The sequence below is a fragment of the Mirounga angustirostris genome, unplaced genomic scaffold, assembly GCF_029215605.1.
Source record: "Mirounga angustirostris isolate CCGP_5_RB_7025 unplaced genomic scaffold, mMirAng1.0.hap1 SCAF_4, whole genome shotgun sequence".
Lineage (NCBI taxonomy): Eukaryota > Metazoa > Chordata > Mammalia > Carnivora > Phocidae > Mirounga > Mirounga angustirostris.
The window spans coordinates 184,113,893-184,140,929 of NW_026991712.1; the positions used below are offsets into that span (position 1 = coordinate 184,113,893).

At 39.2% G+C, this 27,037-nt stretch overlaps 1 protein-coding gene across 10 annotated transcripts in view; it reads left to right on the top strand.

Annotated features, from left to right (window-relative positions):
• Positions 1 to 27,037, top strand: part of RERE (arginine-glutamic acid dipeptide repeats) — a 427,124-nt gene that overhangs the window by 259,574 nt on the left and 140,513 nt on the right. For 8 of the 10 annotated variants that reach the window (XM_064589979.1, XM_054513156.2, XM_054513158.2 and 5 more), the window contains one exon: positions 10,784 to 10,888. In XM_064589979.1, coding sequence (XP_064446049.1) covers positions 10,784 to 10,888 — 105 coding nt within the window. Of the gene's footprint in view, positions 1 to 2,804; positions 2,996 to 10,783; positions 10,889 to 25,132; positions 25,349 to 27,037 lie in introns of those variants that run through there. The other 2 variants (XM_064589983.1, XM_064589982.1) reach the window with 2 other exon arrangements.

Below are 27,037 nucleotides of genomic sequence, written 5' to 3' on the forward strand. Positions count from 1 at the left end.
AGTGCTCAGTTGTGTGGATTCATGGGACTCAGTAAATTTGAGGGGCTCCTGCCATTTCATTCCCTCAGGAGGAAACTGATGTAGAACTTTCTCTTTCAAGGTGGTGTGTTACAAGGGAGGACAGCGCTTTGTCCTTTAGCCACTGTGAATCAGACAGAAGACAGAATTCCTCTGCAGCCTATTCTGTGTTGAGTTATAGTATTTACCTACCCAAACTAAATTCACTTTCAGAGGAGACTGTGGGACCATCAGTTACAGAAACCTGTGTTGAGATCCAGCATTACGGCTTGCTGCTCTTTTTAAATTCTTGCCTTGGCTGTCCCTCATCCCTGCCTTTCAGGCTAAGGTTCTGCCTTTGTTTTCTTTCTTCCTTCCTTCCTTCCTTCCTTCCTTCCTTCCTTCCTTCCTTCCTTCCTTCCTTCCTTCCTTCCTTCCCTCCCTCCCTCCCTCCCTCCCTCCCTCCCTCCCTCCTTCCCTCCCTCCTTCCTTCCTTCCTCCTTTCCTTTCCTTTCCTTTCCTTTCCTTTCCTTTCCTTTCCTTTCCTTTCCTTTCCTTTCCTTTCCTTTCCTTTCCTTCTTTCTTTCTCTCTCTCTCTCTCTCTCTCTCTTTTAAAAGATTTTATGTGTTTATTAGAGAGTGCACAAGCAGGGGGAGCAGCAGAGGGAGGGCAAGAAGCTGACTCCCTGTTGAGCAGGGAGCTCAACGCGGGGCTCCATCCAAGGACCCTGGGATCATGACCTGAGCCGAAGGCAGACGAAGGCTTAACCAACTGAGCCACCCAGGCGCCCTGTTTTCTTTTCTTCATTACATTTATCAGTAGCATATAGTAAAGTTAGTATCTTTTTTTTTTTAAAGATTTTATTTATTTGACAGAGCACAAGCAGAGGGAGAGAGAGGGAGAAGCAGGTTCCCTACTGAGCAAGGAGCCCGATATGGGACTCGATCCCAGGACCCTGGGATCATGACCTGGGCCGAAGGCAGCCGCTTAACCGACTGAGCCACCCAGGCGTCCCGTAAAGTTAGTATCTTGAGAGAAGTATTTTTGAGTTCTCCTTACTCTCTAGTATGTGTTTTTGGCCCATGCTGATAAAATAGTAAAAACACCAGATTGAAATGAGAAGACTTCAGTTTTTTTTGTTTGTTTTGTTTAAGATTTTTTTATTTGAGAGAGAGAGAGAGAATATGAGCACATAAGCAGGAGGAGGGGCAGAGAAAGAGGGAGGGGGAGAGGATCTCTAGCAGACTCCCTGCCCAGTGTGGAGCCCAATGTGGGGCTTGATCTCATGACCCTGAGATCATGACCTGAGCTGAAACCAAGAGTCAAATACTTAACTGACTGAGCCACCCAGGCACCCCGAAATGAGAAGATTTCAGTTTGAATCTTGGCTCTGCCACATAGTTTTGTGATCAAGGTCAAGTTTGTTAACTTTGAGCCATCCTTTTGACAAACTTACTCAAGGCCACATGATTAAGTGACAGAACCCTGAACCACACATCTTCTGATTCTACATTCAGTAAGATAAGGGGTGTGAAAAAGTCTCTCAGAATGCCTCCTTCCCAATATAGCATAAGTAGTGCTTACAGTCATTGAATCTGAATTGGGACTTAGAGCATAAAAGGAAGAAAAGAAAAAGTGAAATTAAATGTAGTTCTGTACCGAGTTATTGATGACACAATTATTCAGCATCCATTTATTTTATTTTTCTCTTGCCTCTTGGCTGAGTTGATTGGATGCTTCGATTACTTCAGGTATGGGAGGAAGAGTTTAGCTTGAGGAGCCATCTCTAGATGCTAAGAATGAGCAGATAAACCTGTTCTGAGAACGAGCAGATAAATTTTATTATGCTAAATAAAAATGATTGCTTGCAATTTGTTTGCTGTGTTACTTTTTTCACCCTAAGGATCATGTGTTATTGATGATCAATGAAAGGATCTAGAGAGATTGCTTTGTGATTGGACCGTGAACATGTGACGTGGCAGCATTTTCAGCTTTACTGTGCACCTGTAACATCGAATTCCCAAGTATCAGAAATGTCTCAACGACTTCAGGGCTGTTTCCCCACTTTCTGATTATCTGCTCCTTCAAGGAATCACTTAGAAAAAAAATATCCTCAGGCAGGTCAGGTGACAAGCTTATCATCTTAGCTAGGAATTTGTCTTATAGGAATATGTTTTAGAGTGAATTTTCTGGCAGCCCCCTGGGCCAAGAAACCCTGAACTGGCTCTGCAGAGCTTCTAATCTCCCCCCTTTTCATTCTGAATTAATTGATCTCTTTAGTTTGTTATGGGCATTTAGGATCATACTTACAGTGATTGGTACAGACTGATTACATCTTTGTATGGTTCCCCAGCTATTCTAAGCATTGACACAGGTCCTTGAGCTCCTAAGAGTTCCCTGAGGGGCTTCATGATGCCTCAGAGCTTTTAGTTTTGCAGTTCCAAGATCATTTCCTGGCTTTAATTAACTGTTGTTTTTATATGTGAAATAACTTCAACCTTCAGCATTTTTTCTGTTTTGTCTGTGCGTGCTCAGTACTTCATTAGAGACCGTAACTTGACAGTCATTTTATTTATTGGTTCATCCATCATTTAACAGGTCATTGAGCTGCTAGTTGGGGAAGGGCTCTGAGGTTCTGGGAGCACCCACCTGAACAATATACTTTCTCTGCTCTTGAGTACTTGTCAGTCCTGTAAAAATTCTTTTATCTGGAGCTACTTGTAGACACATAGAAAAGTTGTAAGCCCTGCATTTCCCCTGTCTTCCTCAGCGTTAACATCTGACATAACTATAGTATGGTCATCAGAACCAGGAAATTGGCATTAGTACGATACAATTGAACTGAAGACCCTTTTGAATTTCACTAATGTCTTAACTCCATTCAAGCTGCTGTGACAAAATACCATAGACTGGGTGGCTTGTAAATAACAGAAATTTATTTCTCACAGTTCTGGAAGCTGGAAGTCTGAGATCAGAGTACAGCGTGTTTGAGTTCTGGTGAGATCCCTCTTCTAGTTTGCAGACTGCCAACTTCTTGTATCTTCGCGTGGCTAAGAGCAGAGAGGGAAGGCAAGCTTCTAGTCCAACACCACAAGATTCATTTTATCATGCCCTTTTTTGCAACTTTTTTCTTCAACAGTGAAAAATTCCATTCTGTTATTAAAATATAATATTTTTATTTTCTTCAAGAATACATAGTTTCAGAATTTGTAACCCATGTCCCTGTGAGAAACAGATTTACTGACTAAATTTTTGTCTTTAGTCTTGAAATATATCGGCAAGATAGCATTTTCCAACGTAGCTTAGGTCAGTTCTGTTCTTTCACACCGCCTTATGTGTGGCTGTGTTATCTATTTGTAATAGAGTTAGGTTCATCTGTTGGACTTTGCCTTCCACTTCTAGCTCCTCCTGGCGGATGTGCACTGTTGTTAAGTTTTGGGTATATGAGGGTGTGTGGGCTATGGCTGTGCTTCTGAGGGTCAGGGCCGTGGACAGACATGTAGCTGTCAACTCTCTTACCATGGTCCCATCCACCACCTCTTTTCTACCCATCTGCTATCGGTAACTGATTGCTTTGCTTCTTAGTTTATCCCTCCTGCATGTTTTCATTTCAAATGAGCAAATACATGTCTGTGTTCTTTTTTTTTTTTTTTTTTTTTTTTTAAAGATTTTATTTATTTGACACAGAGAGAGATAGCGAGAGCAGGAACACAAGCAGGGGGAGTGGGAGAGGGAGAAGCAGGCCTCCTGCCAAGCAGGGAGCCCGATGTGGGACTCGATCCCAGGACCCTGGGATCATGACCTGAGCCAAAGGCAGACGCTTAACGACTGAGCCACCCAGGCGCCCAAATACATGTCTGTGTTCTTATAACCTCTTCTTTCTTATATAAGGGTAGCATCCTATAGATACGCTTCCGTGTTTGGTTTTTTTTACTTAATGGTATGTTTTGGAAATTGTTCCGTATCAGTTCATAGAGATCTTCCTCATTCTCTTTTACAGCTGCATAGAACTCCACTGTGTGGCTGGACCCTAGTTTATTTAGCTGCTCTCTTGTGAATGGTCATTTAGGTTGTTTCCAGGATGTTTCAGTTATAAATGATGCTGCAGTGAATATCCTAGTGCATATGTAGTTCCTTATTGTTGGATGTGAATCTTTAGGGTAGATTCATCAGAGAGAGATTGCTGGGTTGAAAGGCGTATGCATATGTGGTTTTCCTCCAGAAAGCATATGCCCATTTGCATTCCCTCTGTTTCCCCAATAGAACGTGTGGTTTTATTTTTTATCATAGTGCCAGTCTGATAGGTGAGAAATAGTATCTCAGTATTCTACTTTATTTTGCTAACAGTGAGTGAGTTTGAGCGTTTTTCCATTATGTTTGAAGGATATTTTTGTCTTTTTTGGTGAGTTATCTGTTCATGTCATTTCCTTTGGGATTTTTTTTGTCTGTCTGTAAAAGTTCTTTACATTTTCTCTTGTATATGTTGCAAATGTTTGCTCCCACTTGACAGTTTTATGGTTTTTTAAAAAAATTCTGCAAGACTTACTTTTACCTAGTTAAGTTTGGCAGTCTTTTCATTTATTCCCTCACGCCTTTGAGTACTACTTAGAAAGCCTCTCCCTGTACCTGATTTACAGAGGAGTTCTACCCAGTCGTCCCAGCACCATTTATTAAAAAGCCTATCTTGTGTTCACTTCAGACCAAAAAGCCTATCTTTACCTCAGTGGTTCAAGATGCCACCTTTGTCATAGATTACTTTCCATGTGTAATCCAGACTTGTTATTCTGTCGTCTGTTTATTTATGTGCCACCGCCATGCTCTTTTAATTGTAGAGGCATTGTAGTATTTTTTACCGTAATACTGATAGTTTCCCCTTTCTCAGTTATTTGTTTTTCCTGTGAATCTTCATAGTAAAGGTTTCATTCCATTAAATAGCTGGTTGATGGCATTGAGTTTATAGCTCAAACTATGGAGAAATGCCATGTTAAGTTTTCCTGTCCCAGAACAAGGGATGTTTTTCCATTTTTTCATGTTTATTTTTGTGTCGCTCAGGAGTATTTAAGACTTTTCTTCATAGAGACGTTACCATTCTTGTTACACATTTATTTCTATGCATTTAATCTTATAGACATACATTGAACTCTGTACCCCACTAATAAAGAATACACATTCTTTTTATGTACCTTGGCACATTCTCAGCTTCATCATATGTTAGAACACAAAGAAAACATTTATCTGATTAAAAGGCAATAAAACTGTAGTTTACAAACAAAAACAAAGAACTGAAAGACCCTATCACCTGGAAATTTGAAACTTCCTATTTCTTAACTATAGAGAACACACTGATGGTTACCGGAGGGGAGGGGGACACTTACCATGATGAGCGCTGAGTAACGTATAGAACTGTTGGCCCGCTATATTGGGCACCTGAAATTAATATAACACTGCATGTTAACCACACTGGAATTAAAATAAAAAACTTAAAAAAATAAAGCTTCCTACTAAACAACACCTGAGTAGAAGGGGAAATAACTGAAATTAAATAAATTTTTAAAAACAACAGTAAAAATACAGTGTACTAGAATCTGTGGCATGTATTTAAAACACTGATCAAAAGAAGGCTAGTTACACTAAACACATCAATATAAATGAAAAAACAAACGATTGAGTTCCCAGCTTAAATGATAAAAAGAACAACAAATAAATCAAAAGGATGCAGTGATGTCCAGCTCAGCATATGTAGAAGAGATGCTTAAAACAGTTCCATTTGACAGTGGGGAGGTAGAGGCGTTGAAGTGGAAGCGACGTCAGTTGTCACACATACAGCAGCTATTTAGGAAACTATGTGGAGCCATATTCTCAAAACACCGTACATGAGTCAAGATGAATCGGAGAAAGATAACCCCTGGGAAGGCAAGAGAAACAGAAGAATGAAAAACAGAAAAGAAAGTTTAAAAAAACTTCTGTGCCTGTCATTAGTCAAATGGCTCACAGTTGACAAGATGCTGACTCTGTCTCAAGATCTTTTTTGTGCTCAGGCAAGGGTGATGACCAAAGCTGTGGGCAGGCCTGCTGCTCTAAGCATTCTATGCATTACCTGTGCGCCTCGTTCCAAGTTTCTCTGAGGTTCACACATGCCTGGGAATCTACAGAGACTTTCCCAGTTAGGGATAGTTTCGATGGAATGAATTTCTGGGCCGTATTTCCATTTATATTCTCTCCTGTGTAAGGTGGTTCTTTTCCTGCTCCTTCATCCCCTTCAGATCGCCTCCTCCCACCAGTTGGGGCACTTGTCAAATGGTGCAGCGCCCAGGGTGGAGCTGTGGGGCACCACACCAAGGAGTACCAAGGTATACCAAAATGAGTCCAGCAGGAAGCTGTTGTTTCTGATGAATGAAAGGCCCCTTAAATAGTCATACTTCTGTTAACAGTGAAGCATCCCATTAGAAATGGGGCGTATAGGACCTTGGAGGCTCTGAAATCAGATATTTCAGCACGGTAAGAGTGATGGCAATTTTCTCTTAACAGTCTCTCCTCCTTCGTTCCACAAACAATGTCAAATAATGTACTGCTTTTGAGAGAGTAGATGAAAAGAGTGCTTTGGAGAAAAAAAATATTGAATGCTTAAAATGATACACACATGCTTTCTAAATGTAATCTCTAGTCTTTAAAATATAAGCTCTACTCTTCAGCAAGAGGTGATATGAAAGATATTTCAAAATGGATGCCAACCATAGTGGGCTTGCCTCTATCTTCAGCTCCACTTAGTACTCAGGGCTACATACAGGATGGCTCATTAATTGCCAAGAACAGCAACTTTATTTTTTATTTTTTAAAAGAGATTTTATTTATTTATTTATTTATTTGAGAGAGAAAGAGCATGCGAGTGGAGGTAGAGGGGGAGGGATAAGCAGACTGCATGCTGAGCATGGAGCCTGACGCAGGGCTCCATCTAAGGACCCGAGCTGAAACCAAGAGTCTGATGCTTAACCGACTGAGCCACCCGGGTGCCCCAAGAACAGAACTTTGAACAGCCATAGTTACCTGCTAGTGACTCTTGCTGTTTTATTTTCCCCTAATACTTTAAAAATACTTATACAGTAAAACACACATTTTAAGTTTATATTTTCACAAACTTTGATAAATTTGTTTGACCCTGAACACGGCGTGTAATATTCCCGTCATCCCAGAAAGTTCTCTTAAGCTACTCTCCTCTTAAAACTTCCCACCCAGAAGCAACCATTATTCTGATTTCTCTCACCACAAATTACTTTTGCCTGTTCTAGAAATTCATTCACTAGAAATGGAATCCTACAGTATGTGCCTTTTGTGTGTCTGGCTACTTTTACTCAACATTTAATATTTGAGACTTTTTCTCCATGATGTGCTATGTATCAGTACTTCTTTCCTTTGTATTATGAAGTATTTCATTTTACAAATATATAATGATATTTTACCCATTTCCTTATTGAGGGACATTTGGATTGTTTCTAGACTCTTATGAATGAGAGCTATTATACAGCAAAAAAGCACAGAGAAGGAAGATAGAAATAAAAATAGAAATTAATGAAGGGAAAAACATTAAATCTAATTAATCGAATCCTTTAAAAATTTTAATATAATTAAAAGTGACATTATGACCAGTTGGGATTTATTCCAGTAATGCAAGGTAGGTTCACTATTAGAGACTCTACCAATATTGTATACCATATTGTTACATCTAAGGGGAAACAAAACCCCATATCTCTAAAGCAGTGATTATTTCTAAAGCTAGCATCATATTTAATAGTAATACCTGAGAGACATTTCCACCGAGATCAGGAACAAGGCAAGGGTGCCCATTATTTCCATTGCTTTCCGCATTGTGTGGGAGGGTCAGTGCAATTCAGGTGTTAAGAAGGAGTAAAAAAAAAAGGGGTGCCTGGGTGGCTCAGATGGTTAAGCATCTGCCTTCAGCTCAGGTCGTGATCTCTGGGTTCTGGGATCGAACCCCACGTGGGGCTCCCAGTCAGCGAGGAGTCTGCTTCTCCCTCTCTCTCTGCCTCTCCCCCTGTTTGTGCTCTCTCTGTCTCTTGTCTCTGTTTCTCTTTCAAGTAAATAAATCTTTAAAAAAAATAAAGAGTAAACAAGATATAAAACTATGTTTATTTGCAAACAACAGTTAATATACCTGGAAAACCTCAGAAAACCAGTGATTAAACTATCAAATAATAAAGAATTTAGTCAGGTAGCAGGATATAAAGTTAACATACAAAAATCAGTACCTTTCGCATAACCAAATAGAAAGCAAATAGAGGACATAGTGGTAGATGAGATCATTCATTACAGCTTCATGGTCGTTTATCAGCTGATACGCTTCTGTTCCTGCTGCTTCTGGCTTTCCGTAAATCAGTTGTGTTGCTCTCCCCACGGAACATTTGGCAAGGTCTTAGATATTTTTGATCGTAACAATGACGCGTGTGGTTGCAGTGTGGGGGTGCTAGGGTTTAAAAAACCAACTCCAAAATCCAAAGTAAACCTCTTTGGAAGGGGGTACTAGGGATACTGCTAAGTGTAGGACAGCCCCCTAACAAAAGTGAACTATTCAGTCCAAAATGTCAGTAGTGCTGGGACTGAGAAACCGTTTCCTGAACAAAACATACCTGTCTTCCAGGGCCTGTGTTTAGAATTGTGGGTTGATAGGGTTTCTGTCCCTTTAACTAATACATTGATAGGGTACACTTGAATGTAATGCTGAAGACTAATAAGAGAGGAATCACTTTCCTCCAGTTACAGACACTGATGGAAGTAACTTGTTTTGTGTAGCACTTTGGCGTATAAAGTTTCATAGACTTCTTATTTGATCTCCTTAATATGAGGTGGGTATGATAGGTGTTCTTATCCCTGTTTAGCTGATGAAGGAACTTACTGATTTTTCTATGGGTTTCAGGGACTAAATCACATCAGATTGATGGGTAGTTAGGTTCAGAGTGAGTGCATTGTTTGTTCATCTGTAAAAGTATCTTACCTGCTTTTTCTTCTCCAGAAGCTCATTTTAGTTCCAGCTACATACTAGAGATAGGTCCTGGGCCTGCAAAGTTGATTCCTAGTCCATATTTCCCTTTAATTGTATCTTGTTACTTAGAAATCAGTGCTTCCAGTGGAACTTTCTGTGGTGTTGGAAATGTTACTTAAATCTGTGCTGTTCAGTATGGTAGCCACCAGCAACACGTGGTTATTTAAATTTACGTTAATTAAGATTAAATAAAATTTAAAATCCAGTTCTCTTCCGTTGGAGCAGACACATTTCAGGTGCTCAACAGCACTGCATTATGTTATCAGTATTTCCCAAAGGAACTTCAATAAATCAAAAGCATCTTTGTTTCGGGCGCCTGGGTGGCTCAGTTGGTTAAGCGACTGCCTTCGGCTCAGGTCATGATCCTGGAGTCCCGGGATCGAGTCCCGCATCGGGCTCCCTGCTCGGCAGAGAGTCTGCTTCTCCCTCTGGCCCTCCCCCCTCTCATGTGCTCTCTCTCTCTCAAATAAATAAATAAAATCTTTAAAAAAAAAAAAAAAAAGCATCTTTGTTTCATTTTTAAAATGGAGGTTGAGCCCCATCTTAGTTAGCCTCTGCCCATTACTGAGGCTTAAACTCTGTGGAAAAGGAGGGTGTTGCTTTTTAATTTCTTTATAGGAAGCAAATGAATATCATCCCCATGTTGCTATCCCTCAGCTAGTTTCTTTCTCTGACACCTTGGTCATTAGCTGGTGTGTATGTTGTGAATGTGCCAACTCATGGAGTCCTCATGGGAATGGAATGTCTGTTGAAGTGGTAGGAATTCATTCCCCTGGAAGCATCCCATGTGGGCTGCTGATGTGCTATTGATTCTCCAGTTCCATCTGCTATACTCACAGCCCTTAGCTTCCACTTGATGTTAAAGTTAACCTTCTGTGACCACCAAGGGAATTGCTTAAAGCCTCCCTGCCTCCTTGGGAACCCTGGGAATTCTCCCAACACCTGTGTGTGTGTGTGTGTGTGTGTGTGTCTTTGCGTTTTAAGGAGTTTGGTCGTATTACAGAGTTTTCAGCTATACTGCGGTTTAAGTTGTGTTGATAGATGAACCTGGAAATATTACTGCTCTTTTTATTGCAATATTTCTTTGAGAAGGTATTTTCCAACTTACTGTCATTTAACATGACCTGAAAATTCGGGAAGTGTGTGTTTATGTAATAGAGCCCATGTATGTATTTAAAAAGTTAAAGTCTGTCAGTTTTAAGTTCCAAGTCATTTTATTCCTTGCACATTAAAAGAGAAGAAAAACATTTGACAGTTTTACATTCTGCCTATAGTAAAGTAAGAGGAAGAAAAGGCCCATTTTGCTTTGATGATTTAGAAAGGCTTTAGGCGGATTTTTTTGTAAAGTAATTTAACTGTGGTTTAAATTTTTCCTGTCGGTTGTAGTTTAATATCCTTTCATCACAGCCCTGCCCTCAATTTACCTCTGTGGTTTAATTAATTCTAATCCATGACTAAAATGCTGAGGTAAATGCAGTTAAGTTGTGAAGTTGTAGGTTGATGCAGTCCTGAAACAAAAAAATACAACATTTGGACGTTTTCTTAGTTCTTTTGGGAACTCCTAGTTTTCTGAATTGGTAATTTTGGAGTCTGTAGCCATATTCTGCATGTTTTTAGAGTAACGTGGATTTAGTTTTATCTTCCCCTGCCTCTGTCCCTCCAGTAGTGTTTCGGTTTGCAAAGCAGTTGACAGTAATACTAATGTATTTTTTATGCTTGTTTATTTTCAGAGGGAAGTGTAACATCTCCCATTTTTCTGACATATTTGCTGCTAGAGAGTTTAAAGCTCGAGTGGATTCATTTTTCTACATATTAGGCTACAACCCTGAGACAAGGTAAGTGAGTTACTTGGGCCCACTCAGTGAGAACTTTTGCTTTTCTCACGTGCATGTGTGCGTGTATGTGTGTTTACACATTTGGGTATATGCTAGTAAGATTTTAAAAAACCAACTCAAAAACCCAAAGTAAACCTCTTTGGAAGGTGTTCTAATTAATGTCTTTGGTGTCTAAACAGCTTATTGTTTGCTCTTGATTTTATTAAGAAAAGGAAAAGTGAGAAAATTTGGGTTTTGAGAGGGCAAGGCAAAGATGTACATTTAGTTGATCTGTGTTTTGAATTTAACTATGAATTGGCAGTTTATTACCCTACTGTACATTGTGTCAAGCCTTCCATGATACCATTATTGAAAATTAGGACATTTTTAAAAAAAAGGTTTTAATTAATTTATTTGACAGAGTGAGAGAGCACAAGCAGGGGGAATGTTACAGGGAGAGGGAGAAGCAGGCTCCCTGCCAAGCAGGGAGCCCGATGCGGGGCTCGATCGCAGGACCCTGGATCATGACCTGAGCCAAAGACAGACACTTAACCATCTGAGCCACCCAGATGCCCCGAAAATTAGGACATTTTTTGTTAAAGATTTTATTTATTTGAGAGAATGAGAGCGCATGTGTGTGTGTGTGCGCATGAGCCAGGGGAAAGGGCAGAGAGAGAGGGAGAAGCAGACTCCCCGCTGAGCAGAGAGCCCAATGCAGGGCTCAGTCCCAGGACCCTGGGATCATGACCTAAGCCGAAGGCAGACACTTAACTGACTGAGCCACCCAGGCATCCCTGAAAACACCTAGGACATTATGGAAAGTTTGTTGGTTAGTCATTTGTTTTATTTATTTAGTAAAACCTCAGAAACACTCAGAAATACCTTTAGTAAGATGACTGGTATGTGGGGCGCCTGGGTGGCTCAGTTGGTTAAGCGACTGCCTTCGGCTCAGGTCATGATTCTGGAGTCCCGGGATCGAGTCCCGCATCGGGCTCCCTGCTCGGCAGGGAGTCTGCTTCTCCCTCTGACCCTACCCCCTCTCATGTGCTCTCTCTCAAATAAATAAATAAAATCTTTAAAAAAAAAAAATTAAAAAAAAAATGACTGGTATGAGATGGATACATTCAGTTCTCAACCATCTAAGTAAGATCTATGTAACAGGTAGAATTACTACTTTTTAAGTGACAAACAATAGGATCAAAATAATTTAACAGAAAAAAATCTTTATGTCTGTAATAGATTGTAGTTTAACTTAGCACATGGAAGAACTTCTTTAAGAGTATGTGCATTCATTTTTATTCTGTATCAATCATGCAACTACAATGGATTAAGGATTTAAAAAGAAAAAGAATGTTAGCTGGTGATCACGTAGTCTGTGCTCAGGACATCCGAGACATAATCTACAGACATAAGGACTTAGAAAGATAGAGAAGCTGCTTGGCCAAAGGAAGGTAGTGGAAGAACTGCATTCAGTTCTGCAGGTGCAAGGTGGGTATTATTTTAGAGAAAACCTTTTCCTAGAGGATGCTGAGAAATTATATATAAAAATTAGAAGATTACTGTTCAGATAATCAATCTAGGGTTAATAAAAGGCAATATATTCTTTGTCACAATCCTAAGAGGCTGCCTAAAGCTCTGTTGGCACATACATATTAGTGTCTCTCTCTGTGTATGTTGTAGACAACAACTATAGGGGTAATAGTGTAATGAATGATCACCTGTTTTAAAAAAATTAAATTAAATTAACATATGTGTTACTGGTTTCAGAGGTAGAGGTCAGTGATTCATCAGTCTTATATAATATCCAGTGGTCACCTTTTTTTTTTTTTACTTTATTTCCTTTAGAAAACAGTAAATTTGAGCTTTTATTTTCTTTTTCAAAAGTATGCCCTGTTCCAGTGACAAAGAAGCTGATCAGTGATAGTATTTCAGAGCATCCTGTATTTCAAAATGTTTATTTTACATACAGATTTATTGACTGCCTGGTCATATCTTGGATTTCTGTCTTAGATACAAAGGAGTCCAGAATTTCAGTGATGCCATGTTGATTTAACTGTTTGATCAGTGGTTGTCACATTGCACAAGTTAGATTGTGTCAGTGAATTGACTAAATAGCTTTTGTGTTTAAATGTTTAGCTCTTGGGTTCATAAGAAGCAACCAAATAAATTTTTTACTTGTTTTGGTTATGTGTCTGTTTTTGCTGAATGCTTATTAAAAATGGTGTATTATATAACTTAACTGTGTAAATAGAGACTCACACAAGTTCTGGTCTCATTTTTCAGTGGGTGTTGCTGTCAGTCATTCAGAGTGATTTTTCCCATTAGTTAGGTTTTAAAGTGTGGCTTAGGTATGCAGTAGCAGGGTATCTGTCTCTCTTCTGAAAACAACACCGAGACATGCCCATGGCGGTGCGTCTATAGATTCTGCATCCTGAGTCACTGCTTTTTCAGCTTTGACTTCCTGGTGGCCATTTGTTCATTGCTGTGCTTGTGTTCTCCTTGTCCAGCTTGTGCTTTGATATGTTGTAGGTTTTTGAGGGGTGTTGGGTGAATTGAAATGAAAAAGGACTTGAATGTCTACTTATAAGTGAAGCTTGTGGCAGATCTCACACCTCTCACAAAGTGAGTGTAAAACTTTGCCCTGGCTCACCAGTTTCACCCTGAATACCACTTTATAACTCTGAAGTTCCCATAGTCACTCAGATTGTCACAGGAGTGTGTGTAATTCAATAGGAATGTAGAAAGACTCTACTTTCCCCACCTGGCTTGCACACAACCTAATCTTTAGAATGCTTGGGCTTCATACCCTTGCAGAATTTACCTCTGTTTGTGTCATTGTTTCAAACCTGTGAGGGATGGGGTTGTGTGAAAAGCGGGCTTCTGGTGTATTCTCCCCCATTCGGAAGTCCTGGCTGCATGCTGCTCTGTGCTAACTCTCGGTGCCCTGAGTTGTTTGGAGAGGAAACGTCAAACTGTTCTGCACCTGTGAGACAGAGCATATATGGCCAAGACCACTGCAAGTGACAGAACGGTGACTTTGATGACCGTTGCCCTCCCCGGAAATAACTCAGGAATGTTAGTCCAAGTGAACAGTTGAGACTGAAGCTTGAGATGGGATTGCTTCTTTCTCATAGCACATTTTCTGATAGTAGTTAAAAGCTGATTTATGTAATTTTCCATAATTTATTTAGCATATTCACCTGCACTGAAAGTTTGGAATGGTTTTTCACATTTTTGCATACTTTTTTTAAAGCCCCAGTGTTTGGCTACTTTAAAAATTTTCCCCTAAAAAAGAATTTTTTCCTCCTAACCTGGTTATTATATTTCTGAACATTTCATCTTGTCAGAGACCTGACCTTTCCAGACTTCTTCTTTTTGATGGGATTACTTTATTGAACCATGTGTATGACAGGAAACAAGACTTTTCTATATTCTTTGGTACTTTGCTTTTAAAGTTCAGGGAGGGTAGATTTCTTGGTAATTGACATGGAATTTTTATAATTCTGAAATTCTGTATTTAATTCTGAAATCCTAAGCTCAGTTCTGAAATCTGAAAGCTCTGAAAAATAAAAAAAAAATTTTACGCTAAGTTTGGTGCTGAAGCTCATTGGATGGTCATACTTGGCCTGAACTGAGATGAGGCTATTTATATTCTTGAGTTAGTTCACTTTGGGTTGAGTGAGTTTGCACAATTTTTACTGCAAAAGTATCAGTGTGATAGGAGTAGGGGGCCATTGGTCAGACACTTCTGGGGTGTCACACAGTATATGGTATATGGCTATGGTACTTTTCTAAACCTAAAAAATTCTGAATTCTAAAAATCTTCTGACCCTTAGGATCTTTGGTAAGGGATGGTGATACTGTATTCTTGCTAGCCATGACATTTAAGGAACAAAACTTACTTGAGTAAAAAATTTGGTGGCAGATGTTTCCAGCTTCAAATAGGATGCAAACGACAAGGGTCTGACTAATGAGAGAGGCCTGAATTTTGAACCCTTAGGTAATCAGGCTTTGCTTCTGGAGTTTGTTTTGACATTTCTGCACTCAGGGAGTGTGTACTTAAGATTCACCCCAAATTTAATTCTGCAGTCAGCAACCTACTCTGCAATATAATGTCATTATATTCTCATTTTGTCTGAAGGTTCTAATCCAAAATCTGGTTATAAAATAAAGCCAATAAATTTCAGCTCAAAAATCCTGATACATAAAGCCAGTTAGACCTTAGAGACATACGCACAAAGCACCAGTATTCTTGGCTGAACTAAAGGAGGTTGGCTTATAAAAAGAGATGATTATAATCTCTATTCATAGGGACATGGCTGCATTCATCTGCCTACTATCCTTAGTTGCTTTTTTATTTATCCAGTATCTCATAGCCTTTAATCTGACTTCTTGAACTTTTTTTTTAAGACTTAACTCCCCTCATGGACCAGGCAGCCTGGGTTCTGACTGTGGGCTGTCACTTCATCTTTGTGTCCAGGGCTAAGGCTGGTATTTCCTGGACTCTGTTTCTACCTCAATAAAATGGGGGTGACACAAGCTATCCTGTTGGTTGCTTGTGTAAACTGTCAGGTTTTTTGTTGCTTCTTGGGAATTGCAAAAAGAATTATAAATTTGGTTGAAAAATATCAAAGTTTGTTTTTTAACCCCATAAAATGTTAAGTCCAAAAGCAAAACATACACTACTTCCTAAGATGTCTTAATTCTACCAAGTAGACCATTAACCATCTGGTTGATTGTGCTGACATATGGAAATCTGAACACTGGGGATTTTTGACTCTGCTTAGAATATTGATTATAAAATTCATTTTGAAAATATACAGTTACTAAAAATGAAAGATAAATTTCTTGCCTCTAATGAAACTGACATGACAATTATAATGAATATGTAAGTGGTATTAATGTGAAACAATATACATTTCTATGGTCAGAATATTTCAGTGAAAAATTTGAGAGAACCAAAATTGAACAAAAATTTTTTTAAAGATTTTATTTTTTGAGCGAAGCGCAGAAGCGGGGGAGCCGCAGAGGGAGAGGGAGAAGCATACTCCTCACTGAGCAGGGAGCCCGACGACGTAGGGCTCGATCCCAGGATCCTGGGATCATGACTTGAGCTGAAGGCAGACGCTTAACCGACTGAGCCACCCAGGCGCCCTGAAAAAAAATTTTTATTGAGAAAGAGATCTGAGCTTTTTATAGTAAATGAACCTGTCCCCCTATATAGCATGTAGGTGGTATTGAATTTTTGGATGTCCTTTTCCTCAGCTTCCTTCGCATCCCCTCACCTCAGCAGCTTTAGTCTACTGGCCAGTACCAGTATACTTTCTGGCCCTTTCTGGGTTTATGTTTCATTCCTTTGAAAAGTTCTCCTAAACTTTTTGCCTCAGGCCAGTGAGTTAGGAGGGGAAGGGGAGGGGAAGGGAGTAATGGTCGAGTCTCAGCAAGAATGAAAGATTTTGGTAGTGGCCATTTGAAAGGAGATGTTTACTTTTAAATTATAAAACACGAATTTTCCCAGGAACCAGTCCATTTGTTTCCCCTTGCTAGATAGGGGTTTTTTTTAGGTCACTAAAGTGCAGGTAGGGGTAGTGAAGAGAACATATAAAGTGTAGCATTTTGTATTGATGGTCACTGATCTGTTGCTCCTCCCGCACCCCCACCCCATACTGTCTTTTAAAAGTGTTGATCTCTTCAGAGACTTGCTCTGTAGCATGAAACATCTGATTGTATTTTTTGTTTCTTTGCTTAGTGAAAGTGAGTCTTCTCTTGCTAGTCAGATGGAAAACAAGTTGAGAGCTCAAATCTCATGCAGGAGAGAATGTCTGTGATCAATCACCTGTGCCTTCTCCGCTTTTCTTTTTCTGAGGAGTTTTAAAGCAATATTGAAGCTTAAGGATTACTGCCATTATATTTAGCAGCAATCATAAACTGAGGCACGTGCAAGGACTTACAAATAATCTCTCCCCAACTGGCAGTGGTCATAATGTTACTAGTAATAGCTACAGTTAGTGAGGCCTATTGGCCTAGCGCTACTCTGAGTTTTACTTGCATAATTCATTGATTTCACTTTGTTTTGAAGCAGTCTCAGTCTTACAGAATAGCTGTAAGTATAGTAGAGGACCTTTTCTAACTGAACCAATTAAAAGTATGCTGTCACCACGAGGCTCTACCACTCTAATACGTGGGGGTATTCCTTAGGAGCAAGGGCATTTTCTTACATGACCACGATACAGGCCTCCAGCTCAAGAGATTAACATTCAAATATTGCCATGGCATTTGCAGACCCAACTCAGATTTTATCAGTTTTCCCAATAAAGACTTCTATAGTAAAAGGAGCCAGTTTGATGGATTCAGTTGTCTTCAGCTGATCGGTCAGTCTGGAACAGTTTCTCAGTCTTTCTTTCACTTCATGACCTTGGTACTTTTGAAGATTATAGGGTATTTTGTAGACTGTCTCTCAGTTTACATTTATGATGTTTCCTTATTAGATTTAGGTGATGTATCTTTGACAGGGATAGCACAGAAGTCATGTCTTCTTTTTTTCTACATCCTATCATAATTTTTGTCTCATGGCTGGTAATGTTTACTTTAATCAGTTGAATAAGGTGCTGTTTGCCAGACTTTGCAATTGTAGAATTTCTCTTTTTCCTTTGATAATTATCGACCATTTTGTGGAAGGTTGCTTTGAGACTATGTATAAATAGCCTCTTCCCATGAAACTTTCATTTTATTCATTTATTTACACTAGGTGGATTGATGGCTTCCTATTTTATTCAGTTGTTTATATAATCTCTTACTATCATTAGTCATTTTTAGGTCAAATTGTCCTAGATTTTGGAGAATGATACCTAGGTGTGGTCATTACTTCCTGTCACTGCTGTCAGGCCTCTGAGTAAACAGCTAGGGTGTGTCAGGTGGGGGAGGGAGGAGGAAAGCAGGGGGAAAAGGAGGTATGCAAACTTTTACAACTATATTTCTGTATCAGTGTGTGTGCGTCCATGCATTCATACCAAATTCTCCACATCTAATCCAATACCATAGGGTTTCTTCTAGTTTTTTTCCCTATTTGTAATTCTCATCTTTAAGAGTCAGAAACCATATTTCATAATCCTTAATATCTTTACTTCAGTTTTGTATCACTGACTCTGCTCTCTCCCACACATGGATGGGTTTTGGTATCTTGAACTGTATCTTTAGTAGATTTAGCATTTGGTATTTCTTAAGAAAGTGTGATCTCAAGGAATCAAATTGTAACATCTTCTTTTCAGGGCCTACGGGAGAACAACTACTGCTTGCTCACAGTCAATACTTACTCCATGCTTGATTGTTTAGTTCCCATAAAAGCTCAGTGAGGTTGGCATTACCTTTATTTTACAAATGAGAAAATTGGTGTTATATTAAAGAATTGCCTAAGGCATACAGTTACTAAACAGGAAACCCCAAGCCTATTTGACTCAAAGCCTGTGTTCTTAACATTGATGATTTTATCATAGATTGACTCATACCACCTCATTTTCTTCTGGCTGTGTTGGAAAATAACTTGAAGCTTTTCTAATGAAGAGAAAGATATGTGCTCACTAGAAAATAACTTGACAAGTACAAAAGTTAAAGAAGCAAACTGAAATGATATATAATTGTATAATCTATGTTTGTGTTTTTCCCCTTCAGTTTACACCTATGTGTGTGTGTATATAGGTGTATGTGTATGTATTAAGATTATAATTAAAATATCGTTTACACATAATATACATATGATCATGCATTCCTTTATTCATTTTCTTTTATTATGAACATAGTACCATGTCATTAAACGTTTTGCCCAAACATTTGTGATGAGCATCTTATCTACCATCGTGTGGATGTCTCATAATTATCTGTTCCCATCTTGTTGAACATTTATGGTTTTCCAGTATTTGGTTATTCTAAATAACATTGTGACCATCTTTTTTCAAATAAATCTTTATACTTCAGCTGAAAGGTAACAATGTAGATCTCCTTTATTTCAGTTAATTTGGATTTCATACATTTCAAAATCTACTTCTGTTTTAGTGAAGTTGTCCATCACAGCTCATGGTGTTTGTATAGCTTTTGAGGACAAGAAGCTGGAACTAGGTATAAATAATTTTTTGTTTGCTTTTCCTCTGCCATCACATTCGAACTCTTACAATGTTTATGTCAGATGGCAAGTGTTGGAAACGGTTGAGAGGACATGTATATTTGGAAACACAGCCCTACTGAGGATATAAGAACTTTTTTTTAAATATAAGAACTTTAATAAGATAGGACAAAAAAATCAGATTTGATAATTTCAAAAGCCCTTTGCCAGTAAACATCTACCAGTGTTGAATAAAATATGACAGAACTTTTAAATGGAGAGCTGAGCTTGCACGAATTAAGAGAAACTGTCAAGTAAAGCATTAAGCTGATCATCAGCCCATGATGAGAGGAGGTTGGGTTAGTTACTGTCTCCTTAACCAAAGGGTCTTGCCTTTAACACCCACCAGGTATAGGAGATGGGGTCTTGATCTCAGGGGCTTAGGGAGTTGGAACTGAGAGCCCTCTACCAAGTTAGGACCATCAAAGGTCTGTTCTTCAGTGAAAGGGTGGGCTAGGTGATATATCCGGAACTAGAGGGAAATGATAGAGAAACCTATTTGAGACTGGGACTCTAAGCACAGAAAAGAAGAAGAGGGAGGAATAGAGGGAGAATTTCCCTTATAATTCATAACTTTGGGCTTTGCCCCCATGACATTTGGGACATGAATTTACATTCTTGAAAAATATGAGAACTCTAGGATGAGAAGATAATGTAAAAAGTGGTCTTGGGCCATTGAGCCTCCAACAGGCATATTCTCATTCAAGAACTTGTAGGATATATACAGATAATATATCTTTGAATGCCATATGCACTGTTAAAAATTACAAAATGTTGGAAGAAACCATGTGCCATCAACTTGAGTCAGATAAACGGTAAGATATACACCTGAGAACTTCAACACTAGAACTATCAGAGAGAGACTATATAATAGACTGAAACAAAATAGAACCTTTATTTCCCTCCCATGTAAGCAGAGTTTGAGAAGAAGCAATCCTAGGTGGATGTGGGGCTCCACAACCATCAGGGACCTATCCTTAACTTCAACTTTTACCTCGTACTCAGGGTGTCAGTTGAATGGTAGCCGTGACATCCAGATTTCAGGCTGGTAGGAGAAAGTGGGTAAAAAAATGCATGCCTTTTCTCCTTTAAAGGCATTTTCACAATTTGTACAGGACATTTCTTTTTCTTCTCGTTAGACCAAAAATAATTAAAAAATTAGACTGTGGCTTTATAAGTAAACTTTACCAGTGTTCCAGGGAACAGAGAAAGATGGGGTAGGTTCCCTGTGTCATTTTATGAAGCTAGTTAAACCTTTATACAAAACCAGATTAAAAAGTAAAATTTATAGGTCAGTCTTACTTAGGAACATGCATGTAAGATGTTTAAATAAAATATTAGAAAATGGAATCTGGCAAGGCATGAAAAATCTACTTACTCAAGTTGGGTTTATAGAACACAAGACTGGTTTAAAAATTTATCTGTTAACGTAGCTTACCACTTTAACATGATGAAGAAGAACTATATACTCCTCTTGATGTTGAGAAAAACAGTTGTTGGAAGTCAACAACTAGTCCATGTTGGGGGAGGGGACTCTTACCAAAGTAACCATAGAATGAAGCTTCCCTGTTGTGACTGAATAATTAAACCGAAATCTACAACAAGCACTGTACTTAAAGGCAGAGTGTTAGAAGTATCGCTCTAAAATTTAAAAAAAAAAAAAAAAAAAAAAAGAGTCCCATGTCCATTAGTACATGAAAATGTGTGAGAATTGGGGATGAAGAAATGAACCTTTGTAAAATGGTATAATAGTTTTTGCCATAGAAACTCTGAGAAAGCATGTGAACAGATAGTTAGAACTGATAGGATAAATCAGCATGTTTGTTGGAAATCAGAGCAGCATGTGTAACGCTCAGCTCCATTTCCACATTTCCACATACGAGGGACAATTAGAAAATAAAATTTAACCACACTGTTTCTAAATGCTTCCCTTCTCTTGATGTGAAGTTAGTACTCATTAAAAGTCAAACAGAATATCTTTTTTCCCAACAAGTGTTTTTCTCTAGAGTTGCCTGAATGTTAAGTTTTCCTTGCTTTTGCTTTACAATTTGATGTTAGTAAATAAAACATTTTGAACATTTTTATATTTCTGGTAAGTAAAAACCTCTTTAAAACTTATAGTTCTTACTTTACATTTGATAAATTTTCTGCTCATGAAAAACTAAGTATGACAGTGGACAAAATAGTTTTTCAGTCAGTTTTTATGTAATAAACCTTTTTAATTTTAGAAAGAATCCATTAACATATTCATTTCACATTCTCAGCTCACTTTTAATCTATTCAAAAATGTTAATTGTTCAAGTGTTGTTCACTAAGGGATGAATCAGGAGAGAGGAAGGTCTAAGATCCGGAGACAGTGTGGAAGTACTTGGGATCACAGGACTTGGGGGAAGACCTAGCAGTAGAGGCCACAAAAGGAAGCACATGGGCAGCCTATGTGCCAACTGTGTGTGCATATCCCTGCAGGCACCCAGGTGGCAAGGAAATGGGGCAGGAATGAGGTCTAGGCGGATGGATGGTCAGCAGCAGTAAGCAGACATCTAGTGGTCCAGACAACCGTGGAGAAAATAAGGTCCAGGTTTTAGGGGCTTGGAAGTACTGAGTAGAGTCAGAGGGTGGTCCTCAGTGTAAGATAGGGCTTGCTCAATGGAAACAGAGCCCATTTCTAGAATTGGAATTTATGTTAAAATGGCACATTGGCTTACTTAATTACTAAGCCACTAGGTTTCAGGGCTCCTCGATTTTCTCTGAGGAGGAGAACTGACCTCATATTCTGAGGTTGGATTGAACTCGAAGTTGGGTGTTAAGTGATTCAGTCTGGGGGTTAGAGCACGTGGAAGCAGGTAGCATGGCAGGTCACTCATTGCCAGTCATGTGTCCAGTCTCCAGATTCCATGAGGACCGATGATTGAAGACTTACTAGTACAAGGAGGTGTTTTATATATATATATATATATATATACACGTGTGTGTGTATGTGTGTGTATATTTAAAATTTTAAATATTTTATGTACATAACTCAAAAGAGTTTTGATGTTACTACATATAACTCCTGTATATATCTTTCATCCAGTTCACCAGTTGTTAACATTTTGCAGTATTTGCTTAATTAATTTATTCTTACTGATTTTATTTTATGTATTATATATCTTTTTAACTGTATTACAGATTTACTTTATTATTATTTTTTTTTTGCCGAGTTATTCTCTGTATTAACCATCTTTGCTTCATTTTTCTGTTTTCTTTCCCTGAACTATTTAGGAATGAATTACAGCATCAAGCTTCTTTCTCCCTAAATATTTCAGTGTGTATTTCTCAAGAACAAGGACATTCTCTTACATAATCATGATATGGTTAGCAAAATCAGAAAAGGTGACATTGATATAATACCATTTAATCTAATATAGTCCATATTTAGCTATATATAGCATATTATATACAGCATTTTTCACAACATGTTCTTGGCTTTTTTTTCTTTTGTCATGGCATTAACATTTTTGATGAGTTAGAAGCCAGTTTTGTTGAATATCCTTCAGTTCAGGTTTGTTTGATGTTTCCTCATTTTTAGTCTTAGGCTTTGTTAGTTCTGCCAGGGAATGATTATCTAAGTGTTATTTTGCCCTTCTCAGTGCTTCAGATGTATTTTTTTTGAGGTACAAAAGAAGAGATTTGGGTGGTTCCAGTAAAGATGATTTTGATACTGTCCTTGCCCCCAAAGAGCTTATCATCCGTCAAGAGAGATGAGGCACCCCAGAAAATGAGCTAGGGGGCAGCAAGAGGAGAACGGAGTTCTCTGAGGTTTCCTAGCTGTTCCCGGTATGGAGGTCTCTCCAGAGAGGCTTTGGCTGGGATTGTGGGTGAGTGGGTGAATTCTCCACGCACAAGAGAAAACTGCAGAGTGAGGTGAGCCCTGGGGTGTACCACCACTGAGGAGAGACGGGGCTGGGGGTCTGCCCAAGTGGCATGCAGAGGACAGCTATGAGGTGAGTGGCAGGAAAGACGACCAAGAGGGTGTTGAAGGAGGCCTCGGCCACTGCGGGACCCAGTGTTTGGAGAAGAGGTCATAGGGTTTTGATGGCTTGCCCTTAGTGTCACTCACGGTATTTGGTGGGACTAGAATTATAGTTTACACTTCTTGAATTGCTATCATAATAACCATTTTTATGCTATGTTTCATGGAACAGCTCCTGTGGTTTTTCAAAATAATGATGAATTTATTAAATTATTATTTTACATTGATTTCTCCAAGGGAGCATTTTCCATGTGATTCGGTAGTTTTGAAAAAATGTGCTTTTGAAGGAAATACTTTGATAGTCGTAGTCGTGCTATTTGGCTTCTAGGCAATTCAGTTGCTTCTGTTTTAGAGAGCCTTTTTCTTCAGACTGTTTCTGGTCTCACACATCTGGGGACAGACTTTTCCCAGTAGGGAAAGTGGTCTTCCAAGCTGTGGATACTTGATTCAGGTGCTGGGTCAAAAGCAAAACTTACTTAAGTGTATTTGGCATTTCTCGTGTTGTATAAATGACATTTTCAGTAAGATGAGAGTTTTTTAATCATAGTCTCAGAATTTAGTTTATTTGATAGCAAAAACAGGAGTACTAAGGAAATGGAATGGATTCCACATTTATTTTAGGACTCTTGAGGACATAGAGTACTCTCTTAAGCAGGTCTTTAATTTCTTCACACTCTGTTACATTTGTGGGAAACACAATTAGCACTGCTTTTTCCTACTCTGTATTGTCCTTTATACATTTTCAGGAGTTTCATGGTCTTATTTTTCTTTTTTAATTGTAACTATAAGGAATCATACATAGAATTATCTCTTAGTTTGCAAATGGAAACACGCTTGCGTACACATACCAAACTAGGCTATCTTATGGGGTGGACAACCCACTTTGCCTTTTTGTTGGAGGTGGAGGTTGTGGGGAGAGGCATAAAGTGTGTGTTTTTAAAGATTTTAACAGAAAATGTCTTGGCTGGTGCTGTGGACAGTATGAATACTTCATAGCGCTCAGTATGACTAGCATGGCATGGCCTTGCTGACGTGGCTTTAGAAATCTTTTCTGATTAAATTTTAAATGAAGTTAGCTTCGTGGGCAATACTATAAAGAATTGCCTAAACCTTTGAATCAGGAGATCTCAAATGAGATTTTTAGGTGCTTGAGTATCTGTGGGATGGTGTTCTTTGACCTCTTGATTTGGACTTTCCTGCCCTTGTTAGTGTTAGAAGTATGATTTTCAAGCTAGACATACCTGACTAGATTAGTATCTCTTTGGGAAATGTTTTTATTATTTAGGCAATTTTAGAGCTTTCTTATTTAAGAGAGATTAAGCTTTTTTCATAGAATACAGTATTCTTCAGATACTCTTTCTTTACTGTCTGTACTGCGTTTGTAGCTATGACAATACCCAGAACTCCACAGCTTTGCCAGAATTGTTTGTGTGGCTTTTTTTCCCAAATGTTTACAAAGTTTTCAAAACGAAATTTGTGGGGTTGTTCCCCTTAAGTAGCTACTACTGTGTTTATAAATGTGCTGTAGTTTCTACTAATTAATCCTATGTATGGTCATATCTGTATCTTTTGATTCTATTCCTTCTTGAAGACCTTGCTATTTAAAACCACAATTAAGGGGCGCCTGGGTGGCGCAGTCATTAAGCGTCTGCCTTCAGCTCAGGTCATGATCTCAGGGTCCTGGGATGGAGCCCCGCATCGGGCTTTCTGCTTGGTGGGAAGCCTGCTTCTCCTTCTCCCACTCCCCCTGCTTGTGTTCCCTCTCTCGCTGTGTCTGTCTCTGTCAAATAAATAAATAAAATCTTAAAAAAAAATAAAACCACAATTAAAAAAAGACAAAACTTGCTGTTGTCTTGTCAGAGCAGGGCAGTTCTCTGAAGCCTCTCGATAGATGGTGTGGCTTGCCGAGTTCCCTGGTGTTGGCTGTCTCAGATCCCCTTTCTAAGGCCCCACTTCCCTGCACACTAGCTTGGTATGCAGGGAGAAGCTGCAGAGTCTGTTGGCTGGGCTTTATTTACGGAAACAGCAGGGTTGAGATTGATTGCGTTGAGAGACAGTGTATGGATGAGGGAGGGTCACAGCACATGCTCAGTCCTGTCAGTGTGAGGGGGAAGTTTCTGCGTTCTGCGTGAAGGCTTAGGTCATAGCACAAGCTCAGTGAAAGCTCTATGAGGTCTCTCAGACTGCATGTGCCTCCATTTTGAGTTGTTAGAGTAGAAAAGGGCAGAGTTTTAACAGTAAGTAGAGGTTCAGGGATACAGCTAGACTCACCAGAGCCTCTATTAGTCATGGATGATCCATTCAGCCCCTGCAGGTAGGCTATCTTCCTCTGGCCTCACCGAAACAGCGATGGTTTTTGCTGCTCTTTCTCACTTCTGAAGATGTTTATGAATCATTTCATCATTCATAGTGCATGTTCCTAAGAGCCTTTAATTCAGCCCTGGCTGGCCATGTAGGTGGTGTTGCGAAGCGTGAAATCAGAGCTAAGAATGGGGTCTGCCCGGAGATGCATTAGCAAATGGAGAACGTTGTGGATCCTGCTGTCCCTGTCCCTTTCCCCTTTCCCTTCCCCTTTCCTCTCCGGGTACAGCTTTAACCTGAGTCCTGCATGGATGCCTGGTGCTGAGCTTGTTTGCCTTCAGGCACCTGCAGAACAAACCTGCAGGCTGTTCTGGTGCTGTGTGGCTGATAGGGAATGACTGGGCCCAAGAGCAGCTCTGTTTGGATGTTTTAGGAAGGGTGGTAGGTGGGCAGCTATTGGTTGCTTTGAAGGTGGGTGGAACTTGTTTCGATTGAGAGCCTGTTTGCCAGAGCAAATTATATTTCTTGAGATCTGTTTCTGAAGTCTGAAGATGAAATAGTGTATACGTTTTGACGTATGCAGGAAGTAATTGTGGATCATGGTTGCAGCATTATCAGCTTAAAATGATTTTTTTAAAAGAAATAAAAGATGATGTCACATCATTTTCTGTTGTTTCAAAAGGAAAGAGTCCATTCTTTTCAGAGTTTATGGGAAATGTCTTGACAATTAAGAAAAAAATTGTATGCAGTGACATTTGTGACAGAAGTTAAGGTTCCAGTTATTTTGTTTATTTGTTTTAGCAGAAGGTGGCATTTGTGGTATATGTGTATTTTGTTGTGTGACTTGTACATTCTGTAGGAGAGGAGTAAAAAGAGGAGTTGATGCTTGAGAAGGTGGAGGCACTGACCAGGCCAGATTCTGTGCCCACTGCTTGATGGGCCCTGCACTAGTCTTTTCTGTGATGGGGAGTTACACATTTTGTGTGTCCTCTTTGTATCCAGGGCTCAGACAGATGGCTCTTACCATGGTTAATGTAGGGAGCCAATCATAATACTCAGGTTTAAGACAAATTCAGTTCTTACCCAAGTAGATGGTACGTGAAGTTGGCAAATTGTATTAGTTGTTACTCCTTGTTTCCTCTCTGCTTTTTTCTTCTGACGAAAGTTGGAAAAAATTTTGAAGTGACACTTAAGTTTTGTGCATTTGGGAGGTTGGAAGGTGGAAGCACATGATGTGCAAGAATGTGCAGCTGATAAGTGCTCATAGAATAGTGAGGAAATTCATGGGACGTTGGTGATACAGGGAGAGATTCTGAGCATAAACTCTTCATCGTGTAATATGAATGTGGAGCTGTGCGTGCTCACCTCTTGTCAGAGGAGGACCCTGATTTGGTGGAAAGTTGTAAGGAAGGCTAATGATAAATTCTAGCCACAGACATATTACTGAAGTATCATCTGGCTTCCAGCAGGTTCAGTTTGGGGATTGTGATAAGGAGATGAATTTAGGACTAGTGCATTTATTACTAGTTTTAGTCTTGTTTTCCATTGATATGAGGGCTGTCTTCCCAATTATGATCACATTTATTTGAACATTGCATTTGGGGGTTTTGGGCAGTTTTTCCCCATACCGTGTAGTATTGCTTCTGGAACTTTTCTTAATTCACTCCATTTACAGTACTCTTCCTTTCTGCTTTTCTCTTGT